At 50.0% G+C, this 10,277-nt stretch overlaps 1 protein-coding gene across 1 annotated transcript; it reads left to right on the top strand.

The window, feature by feature from the left end:
- The first annotated feature begins 349 nt into the window (after positions 1–349).
- On the top strand, positions 350–10,045 carry KRT76 (keratin 76). The gene is made up of 9 exons (XM_019419468.2): positions 350–976; positions 2,511–2,731; positions 4,139–4,199; positions 4,890–4,985; positions 5,586–5,750; positions 5,860–5,985; positions 6,838–7,058; positions 8,702–8,736; positions 9,157–10,045. Exons 1-9 carry the CDS (start codon positions 350–352, stop codon positions 9,495–9,497), a joined length of 1,893 nt encoding a protein of 630 aa, XP_019275013.2. The 3' UTR covers positions 9,498–10,045.
- Positions 10,046–10,277: the final 232 nt, after the last annotated feature.

The following is a 10,277-nucleotide window of genomic DNA, read 5'->3' on the forward strand; positions in this document are numbered from 1 at the left end:
GTCAGGTGCTGTCTGAGTTCCCTAGGCCCCCTGAGGAGATCACAGGAAGGGAGGGAGCAGAGCTCCTGTCTTTTGTCAGCTGTGGCAAGTTTGGGTGATTAAGCTAAAAAAGCAAAGTCATTTTGGTCCAGAGGATTAGTTTTGAGGTGTGTTGCAAATCTAGAAGCAACTTATTGCCTGGGAGGCAAACCAAACCCAAGATGACTCTCAGCTAATTGCTTGCCTTTCCTTGTGCCAAGCCTAACTCCTCAGTATATAAAGGCCAGCCTCTTCTCTGTCCCCATCCTCTGCCTTTATCCCTCTAGGCTCTTGCTAAGGGATTGCTAGCTGACCTCCAAGCTCTCTAACCATGAACAGACAAGTCTGCAAGAAGTCCTTCAGTGGCGGCAGCCAGGGCTTCTCGGGTCGCTCTGCCGTGGTCTCAGGAAGCAGCAGGATGAGCTGTGTGGCCCGCTCGGGGGGAGCCAGCGGAGGGGCCTGCGGGTTCCGGGGTGGGGCGGGTGGCTTTGGCAGTCGCAGCCTCTACAGCCTGGGTGGCAACAAGAGCATCTCCATCAGCGTGGCCGGTGGCTCCCGGGCTGGTGGCTTTGGGGGAGGGCGTAGCAGCTGTGGCAATGGCTTTGGGGGTGGCTATGGAGGTGGCTTTGGTGGTGGCTTTGGTGGTGGCAGAGGAATGGGAGGTGGCTTTGGAGGGGCTGGTGGCTTTGGAGGGGTTGGTGGCCTTGGTGGAGCTGGTGGTTTTGGAGGGGCTGGTGGCTTTGGTGGGCCTGGTGGCTTTGGTGGGCCTGGTGGCTTTGGTGGGCCCAGTGGCTTTGGTCCTGGTGGCTTCCCTGGGGGAATCCAGGAAGTGACTGTGAACCAGAGCCTCCTGCAGCCCCTCAATGTGGAGATCGACCCCCAGATTGGGCAAGTAAAGACCCAGGAGAAGGAGCAGATCAAGACCCTCAACAACAAGTTCGCTTCCTTCATCGACAAGGTGAGGGCAAAGCTCAAAGGTGGCGTGGATGGTTTTGGCTGCCAGGGATTGGTATACAAAGATGCCAGTAGGATCTGCCAGGCTCATAGGCGAGGTATTGGCTTCTTCTTTTTTTTTTTTAATTTTTTGAATGTTTTATTTATTTTTGAGAGAGAGAGAGAGAGAGAGAGAGAGAGAGAATGAGCAGGGGAAGGGCAGAGAGAGGGAGACACAGAATCTGAAGCAGGCTCCAGGCTCTGAGCTGTTAGCACAGAGCCTGATGCAGGGCTCGAACTCATGAACTGTGAGATCATGACCTGAGCTGAAGTCGGACTCTTAACCAACTGAGCTACCCGGGCGCCCCTGAGGTATTGGCTTCTTGTCCTGGTTCTGCCTGGGGCCCTTTAGGACAGCGAACATGACTCTTTTGCTCTTCGGACCCCGTTTTCCTAGCTGTGAAACAGGGGAAGGAAAGGGAATCCAGTTCCCAATTTCCTTCTAGGGATAGGACTAGGGAAAATGAAGTGAGGGTCCAAACATGCTCATTCTCCCTTTTAAGACTGGGGCATTAGCCATGAGCTTATTATAGCTAACATTCAATTTCTCTTGCAAAGCAACTTCTGGATAATTGAACTGGAATTGAGCTGGAACTCAAACTTGCGTTACTAAGAACTGTGGAACTATCTCTTAGTGGTGGGTCTCAGCAACTGACTCACCTTTAAAAAAATTTTTTTTTCTTAAATGTTTATTTATTTTTGAGAGCAAAAGAGAGTCAGAGCATGAGCAGGAGCATGGCAGAGAAAGAGAGAGACACAGAATCCAAAGCAGGCCCCAGGCTCTGAACTGTCAGTTCATGGGGCTTGAACTCATGAGGTGCAAGATCATGACCTGAGCTGAAGTCAGATGCCCAACCAGCTGAGCCACCCAGGCTCACCTTCTTGATTCGAGCTGTCTATGCTGGAGCAGGGAAGGGTGTGCTGGGTTTGGGGGAATGAACCGGGAGTGTGAAGTTAAACCCAAGTCATCTGTAAGCTGAGTAACTGGAAGGGGAAACAATTAGGGACAATATGGCACAATTTAGGAAAAGTTAGACCTTGTTGACTATTTTCACTGCCTGTAGGGAGGTAAAATGTTCACTTGAAAAACAATTATAAATAACTTCATGCTGGCCTCCTGTAGAGGTGTTCCAAAGGATCCTAGTAGAATAAGGTAGTGCTGAGTGTGACCCTTAGCTTTGTCACGTAGTAGCCACATCACTTTGGGCAAGTTAAACTGTTTGAGACTCTGTTTCCTTGTCTACAGAGGGGATATAGTAACACCTCCTTTATAGGTGGTTGTGAGGATTAACTGAAATAGAATAAGTGAAGATACTAGGTATAAACATATTCTAGCTCTCCCTCGTCTAAATTCTCACTCTTCCAAGTTAAAAACAAAACACAACACAACAGAGGCTATCGCTGATTGGAGAACTGGGTTCATTTTCTACTCTTCGGGCTGCGTGGCCCCACTTGCCCAACTCAGGAGGCTGACTCCTTGTCTTTCTCACCTGATGCAGGTGCGGTTCCTGGAGCAGCAGAACAAGGTCCTGGAGACCAAGTGGAACCTGCTCCAGCAGCAGACCACAGGCACTGGCTCAGGCCCCAACAACCTGGAGCCTGTCCTTGAATCCTACATCAGTTTTCTACGCAGGCAGTTGGATTTGGTTCTGGGGGAGAGGGGGAACCTGGAAGGAGAGCTGAAGAACATGCAGGACCTCGTGGAGGACTTCAAAAAGAAGTGAGGGCCCCAACTGGGGAGTTCCGCCTTCCAGGGGATTAGCAGGGAGGTGTAGCCCCGGTTTGAGATTTTAACTGTCCCTGACTGCACCTTCAGTCAATACTCTTGGATGGACTTATTGAGTGAGGCATGACCAAGCGGAAGGGGTCAGAGGGTGGGAACTGAGACTTCTAGGTGGCTGATTCTGACACATTTCTCAGGCTCTGGGCAGGCCCCTCCTACACTAACTTAGGTGGATGAGAGAATCTTCCCAGAATCAAAAACGTTTTGGGATGAAGAGCCCTCCACACTTACTGTACATGGGAATCACCTTGGAAGCTTGTCAGAAACACATATTCCTGTGCTCCAGACCTAGATATTGTGAATCAGTAGGTGTGGGGCAGGTCCCAGGAGTCTAGTGCCCCATGGTTCCCAGGGGGGAGACCACCTGGCTGATGGTCTAGGGACACACTTTGTAAGACACTCTTTCAATGTGTCCAGTCTAGTACTCTGTTTCTGTAGCTTCAATCGACCTTGTCCTGCATGTTTGGGGTTGTAGTTGATACCCTCTGAGGTCTGTGAGGTGAGGAGGGAGCTCCAGATATCCGTGGGGTCAGGACCCACAGGGGTGGGCACACCCGTTTTGGGGAAGCCCCATCTTGGGTCAACTGCACAAATCTGGCAGGCACCGCTCTGTGCTGGGCTCAGTGCTGAGTTCTGGGAATCCAGTGGCAACTCAGATTGACGTTGCCCAGAAACCTTTTCTCCTGGAATCATTCCATTTTCAGTCTTCATGAGATCCAGACCCTTTGGGGGAGGTTTTAGTCATTAACGAGCAGGAATCTCATAACCCTGGTGCATTCAGGAGACATGAGTTCATTCTTAACCCAAATTCCTGTAAGAAGCAACTCTTAATGGAAACAGAAACAGAGAGGGCAGAGGCAGAAGCACCCAGTCTGAGCAAATACCTCTCTGGGTCTCATGTACACACATTGCGCTTAGTGACCTTTGTTACAGCCAGACAAGAAGTCACGCCCCTGGCCCCTCCTCCCCGCCTCCCCTCCTCCCCTCCTCCCCCTCCCATCTCCCCACACTTCAGCCTGTTACCTGGGCTTGGAGGGAGGAGGACGAGGCAGTGGCCTGAGCTTTGAAAGGTCTCCAAGCAGGATGGGTTATGTAATCCTAGGGGCTCAGTGCACAACGAAAATGCAGGGCCCTTGTTAAAAAATCGGGTTGGTGCCAGCAGAACATTAAACTGTTAGGACTTTCTGAACCCAGGGACCTGTGTAACTGCGCAGGTCACACGCCCATGAAGCTGGTCCTGTCCCCTGGTGAGAAGATTCTGGATGAGTGCTTGGGATCCTCAATTTTTTTTTTTTTTAATTTCTGGAATGTCACTGTCCAAATATGTGCTTCTTTCTGTCCCAGATATGAAGATGAAATCAACAAGCGCAATGTGGCTGAGAATGAGTTTGTGGGGCTTAAGAAGGTGAGCAAGTGGGGAGGAACAGATCAAGGCTCTATTTCTGGGCACCACCCCCATGGAGTCAGGGCAGAGCCAGCAGCTCTGGGGCACAGTGACCCTATGCTGGGTGTGGGGTTTATATTTTTCCTGACAGTTTTGGAAACGAAGGAAGCAGCTCTAAATACGTTATTGGTGAGGAAAGACGCCTTACAATGTCACTGTGACTAATGAACTGATTAGTAATGCGAACAAATAATGAAGGATTTATGTGTAGCATTAATCAAGGTTTGCAGCCTACAGGGTACCCTGGATGGTATTAATAAGAACAATCAGCCAATACTTACAGCTGACTTGATTGTAAAGATGAAGTAGTGAGAAGAATAGAATATCTTCCTTTCTATTCAGAAGGCTGGTTACCTGGTACCAAACCTCCAAAGTCACATGTTAGATAAATGTGATTTATCTACCCATACTCCATGCCTGGCTAATATGGTTTATATTTTGTTAAAGCATCAGGGTTTGGTTGGTCAAAGCAACTAAAGGGAAGAAAACCACTTTGATTTTCTATTAAGAGGGAAGGTGAGAAGTGGAAATTAGGGGGAGGACAGGGGAGGGACAAGAGGAGGGACAAAGGCTTAGGAAAGAGCTGTGGGTGGTAAGGGGGCTGCGGGTCATTCTTTTGGGTGTCTGACTGCCCGTCTCCACACCTCGCAGGATGTGGATGCTGCGTACATGAACAAGGTGGAGCTACAGGCCAAGGTGGACAGCCTGACAGATGAACTGAACTTCCTGAGGACCTTCTATGAGATGGTGATTCCTTGATTTCTTGGTTTGCTGAGCTCCAGAGCCTTCCTGTCTGCATCTTCTCTGACATGCTTCCCAAGCAAGACTTTAGGGGATAGTTAAGGGGCAAAACACTCACAAAACCAGCAACAGAGCTCGGAACTCAGCTACACCCCACCTGGGAAATGCTAACTTAGCTTACCCAGCCTGCAATGACCTGGGCCTCAAGGCCAGGGTCCCTCTCTGACTTCTTTGTTTTCCTTCTGTCCTCAGCCCTTTTTGTTCTACACCTTCCCTCTGGCTCCTATGCCAGTATCACAGCTAGTTCCTTCAGAGCACTCCTCCCTACTCCAGTCCCCTGGAAACCCACACAGTTGAACTCACTGACTGATACTCTCAGGCTGACAACCTTATTCTATTTGCACATTTACTTTTTTTCTTTAACTTTGTTGCCTGGCATCTTTTAGGCGGTAGCCAGGCCTGAAATGCAAGCTTATTTTTCTGACTGTTCCATTCCTGGCCCTATTTTTGGGATATCTCTGCTGGTAGAAGATTCTTGGACTTATTCATTCCCAGCATCTCCTGGGGCCAAGGGATGGTGAGAATGACCATCCGTGTTCCCTATAGGAGCTGTCTCAGATGCAGAGTCATGTCAGTGACACGTCCGTAGTCCTGTCCATGGACAACAACCGCTGCCTGGACCTGGACAGCATCATCGCCGAGGTCAAGGCCCAGTATGAGGAAATTGCCCAGAGGAGCAAGGCAGAGGCTGAGGCTCTGTACCAGACCAAGGTGGGAGCCCTCTCCTTGCCTGCATACTCTAGGTTTAGGTCCCACTGACCTTTATCAAGAATATTCTAACACTTTGTGAAGCTATGTTGATTGGTTTCCCCTCTGTCAGCTTGGGGAGCTGCAGACCACGGCCGGCAGGCATGGAGATGACCTCAAGAACACTAAGAGTGAGATCATGGAGCTCAACAGGATGATCCAGAGGCTGCGGGCCGAGATCGAGAATGTTAAGAAGCAGGTGGGTCTGGTCCTATCGGAGAGATCCTGGAGGTCTTCTGGGCCATGGGGAGAAAGAAGAGCAACAATTGTGCCTCTGCCACACGCTTTCTCTGTCCTTCCATGGTGTCACATGTGGGATAGCAGTCTCTGGGAGACTCCATTCTCCCTGAGATTCCCTCGGAAATCTTTCAAGTTCCCTAAGGAGAGATGGTTGCTCCTGCTGGCTTTCCCAGCAAATCTTGCAATTGTAGGGAGGGCCTTAAACACTCCGTTCTCAGTAGGATCTACCTTCTGTGAACTATTTGTCATGAACTTCACATTACCTCAATGGCTAATTTGTGTCACTGGAATAAACTGATTAGGCAGGGGAGTATTTAACAGTCTTGCAAAAAACCAGTTACCAGTTACCACTACTGCCTTTACCAGCGAATCAGTGTTCTTTTTCTTTAAAAAAATTTTTTTTTACATTTATTTTTTTTTGAGAGACAGAGACAGAACACAAGTGGGGGGAGGGACAGAGAGAGAGAAGGAGGCACAGAATCTGAAGCAGGCTCCAGGTTCCGAGCTGTCAGCACAGACCCTGACGCGGGGCTTGAACTCACAAACTGTGAGATCATGACCTGAGCTGAAGTCGGACACTTAACCGACTGAGCCACCCAGGTGCCCCAGTGTTCCTTTTCTTGATGAGACAGGAGTTAGTTTCAGTGGGCCATAGATAAATAGACCAATTGCAAAATGGACTTTTGTTTTCTGGGCATGTGCCATTGTGGTAAGGGATGGAGGGATGCTGAATGGAGAAAAGAACTTTCAGGAAAAATCAGCTGTTTCTTGATCACTATGCTAATTAGTCTCCTACCTCCTCCTGGCCCAGAACGCCAACCTGCAGGTGGCCATAGCTGAAGCTGAGCAGCGTGGGGAGCTGGCCCTCAAGGACGCCAATGCAAAGCTCCAAGAGCTTCAGGCTGCCTTACAGAAGGCCAAAGATGACCTGGCCCGGCTGCTGCGGGACTACCAGGAGTTGATGAACGTGAAGCTGGCCCTGGACATGGAGATCGCCACCTACCGCAAGCTGCTGGAGGGCGAGGAATGCAGGTGAGGGGCTGTGGGGCCAGCATTCTCCAGATAGGATTTTTGAGTGACCTTTGATAATGAAGAAAGAGAGCAAGATGATTGGAGAGGACAACTCAGACAAGGGGTAAGGAACCTCCTGAACAACAGAATTTAGGATTCAAGTGCCCCCCATTTTTTTTTTTGTCAATCAAGATCATCCAATTCTCCTATTTACCATGGATATATGTATTACACAGCTTTGTTGATCATTCTTATGAGCAATGAGTACGGAAAAGTGCTTTGGGGTTATGACAAAAGTTATAGTGATGTCCACTGGAACTTTTTTTTAAATGTTTATTTATTTTTGAGGTGGGGAGGGGCAGAGAGAGAGGAGGACAGAGGATCCGAAGCAGGCTTTATACTGACAGCAGAGACCCCAATGCGAGGCCCAAACTCACTAACTGTGGGATTATGACCTAAGCCAAAGTTGGATGCTTAATCAGCTGAGCCATCCAGGTACCCCTGGAACTTCCTGAGATGACAGAAATGTTTTATGTGCTCTCCAGTACAGTAGCCATTAGTCACTTGAGTACTAATGGTTAGTGCAACTGAGGAACTGAGTTTTATACTTAATTTAATTTTAAGAAATGTGACTAGCTTCATGTCACTAGTAGTTACCATATTGGACAGCACAGTAGAGAGAGCCCTGTAACTTTCCACCCCTGAGGCTGAGTCCACAGGGGAGGTGGCCGATGCACACATACTCTGGAAAAATAGCCCAGCATCAAGCAGCAGATAAGGGCTTAGGGAGTGGATATCAAATGCCAAAGGATTGTCAAGAATTGAGAGATCTTTCGCTGACTAGTTGCTCTGTGCATCCTGTGTTGAACCTCTGTCCTCAGGCAGCTCCCAATCTGATGGAGGAAGCAGAACTCAGGGGTGAGAAGGAAGTTTATGGATTTTTTTTTTTTTTTATAAATCAATGAAAGGTGTGAGAGTGAAGATGGTGCTATGTGTATTGGGGATTGTGGGATAAAGACAGAGTGGTCGACCACAGGGGGGCCCACACTGGCAAGGGGTGCAGACACACTCTATGTCTGCTCAGATGTGTGGACGTGCCTGCTCCATGAACATGAATGAGGCACAGAAAGATGGGCTGTGTGGGCAGGACATTTTCAAGCTCCTCATGTGTTGAGTGTCAGCCCCTCTCACATTTTACCTTACCTTGAACCACCACCCCTACCCCCACCCCGGGAAGGCTCACTGGAGAAGGCTTCTTGGGAGAGGAAAATCAGAAGAAAACCAGGGCTGGGTGAGGGAGGTAGAAAGACGGTCTCAGTAGGGGAAGAGTGGTGAGACAGGACTAACCAATTGGGGGCTGGGTAGTTGAGCACTTTGCCTGGAACAGATGCTCTGGAAACTAAGGGAAAGAGGGCAGACAGATGGAGAAATGGAGGATGGCTGGTGAAGCTTCTGAGCACCTCAACCCCATCCCCTGGCCCCACAAGCTCCTTTTCCTGGGCGAGATGTGGTCATAGAGACACTTGGAATAGCCTTCTTCCCCCGGGAACTTGACCTCTAGTAGGGCAAATAGGGGAACGTGGCTCCCAAGGTAATGAACCCTCAGCTCTGTGGCTAGTGACTCATTGCAGAAATAGTCCACATCTCTTTCTCTTCCTTTGTAGGATGTCTGGAGAGTGTCAGAGTGCTGTGTGCATTTGTAAGTAGCCCTTCAAAAATTCTCTCCCTGGGTTGCAAAAAGGGTGGCCACAGAGACACCCTCACTGACTGATCTACAGCAGGAGAGGCTGACCCATACAAGGAGACCAGGCCACCAAACAGTGCTAGGGCCATGGCCCCACACTCCCCACCTCACAAAAGTTGGGAAACTCTAAGGCCAAAGCTAAAATGCCCATGGTCTTGGGGAATTCCCTAGGTTGGAGAACCAGAAATTTCTGTGGATGCTGCTGGCTCTTGTTCTTGGGGAAGGACGCCAGAGAGCCAGGCTTACTCTTGTCATTTATTTACAAGTTGAGGCCTCAGAGAAGTTAAGCACCTTCCTCCAATTCACAAGCCAAGCAAGGTAGAGTTGTGATGCAGACCCAGGCTTTTGCCTGAATTGAGTGCCTGTTCTCTGCAGCGGTGATCAGCAATGTCACCAGCACCAGCAGTGGCTCTGCTGGAAGCCACGGAGGGGTCAGTGCCAGCAGCAGCGGTGGCTACAGAGGCGGCAGCAGCAGCAGAGGCAGCAGTGGTGGCTATGGAGGGCTCAGTGGTGGCAGCAGCGGTGGCTACCAGAGTGGCAGCAGCGGGGGCAGGCTCAGCAGCGGAGGCAGCAGCTCTGTGAGCCGGAGTGGAATTGGTTCCGCCTCTGGTGGCATCCAGACCTCAGGAGGCAGCAGCTATAAGTCTGGCAGTGGAGGCAGCACCAGCATCCGCTTCTCCCAGACCACCAGCTCGAGCCAGCACTGCTCCAAGTGATCCTCTGGGGTCATGTGTCCAGGCCCACCTGCATCCCTCTCAGCCTGCCACAGCACCTCCTACTTTGCTTGGCATCAACAAATGCCAACCTCAGCCTCGCTTTTCCTCAAGTTCCCTGGAGAAGGGGCTGAACTTCTTCCTGGCTCCTCCATCCCCAAGACCTTTCCTAGGCGAGGAAGGTCCAGCTGCTAGTCCCAGAGGATGATGCCCCCAGATGAGCCTGTGATGGCTCCTGATGATGGTAGCAATACCTGAGCCCATACCACTGTGGGCTTTTCCAGCCTGGCCTGTTCCTACACTGGCCCATCTCCCTTTCTCACTGGGAGTCGATCGATGGTCTGAAGTAGGCATGTTTCAGCCCCGCTGAGGAGGCGGGGGTGCTAGAGGGTGAATGGTCAAGTTCTCTAGACTATTGGTTCTCAGGGTGCCTTCTTCACATTGGCATCATGTCCTGACCTTGCCTCTGTCCCCTTAATTCCCCCAGCTGTGGATCCTCTGGTGATGATTATATTGCACTTTCTTTTCTCAATAAATTGCACTGTATTTCACATTCTGGTGTTTGGCTTTCATTCAGGGAGTCATAGAATAAACTGAGGTCCAAGAGAGGAGAGAAATTAGGTGTGGTTGGTGGTCTTCCAGAAGTTATGGTAGGTATAAGGGATGCTCAATAGTCTTAGCTTCTCCTTTATCCATTTGGCTGGGTTCTTGTGCTAGGTCTGCCCAAGAGTATTTATGTTGCTTAAGCGAAGACCCCTCCACTCCCATGGAGGTCTTCCCATC

The sequence above is a fragment of the Panthera pardus genome, unplaced genomic scaffold, assembly GCF_024362965.1.
Source record: "Panthera pardus isolate Hobbes unplaced genomic scaffold, ASM2436296v1 HiC_scaffold_6, whole genome shotgun sequence".
NCBI classification, from domain to species: domain Eukaryota; kingdom Metazoa; phylum Chordata; class Mammalia; order Carnivora; family Felidae; genus Panthera; species Panthera pardus.

Coding starts and splice junctions, on each gene's coding strand:
- KRT76 (XM_019419468.2), top strand. CDS start 350: ATGAACAGACAAGTCTGCAAGAAGTCCTTCAGTGGCGGCAGCCAGGGC. Junction 4,200..4,889: donor AGTTTGTGGGGCTTAAGAAG/GTGAGCAAGTGG, acceptor CACACCTCGCAG/GATGTGGATGCTGCGTACAT. Junction 5,986..6,837: donor TCGAGAATGTTAAGAAGCAG/GTGGGTCTGGTC, acceptor CTCCTGGCCCAG/AACGCCAACCTGCAGGTGGC.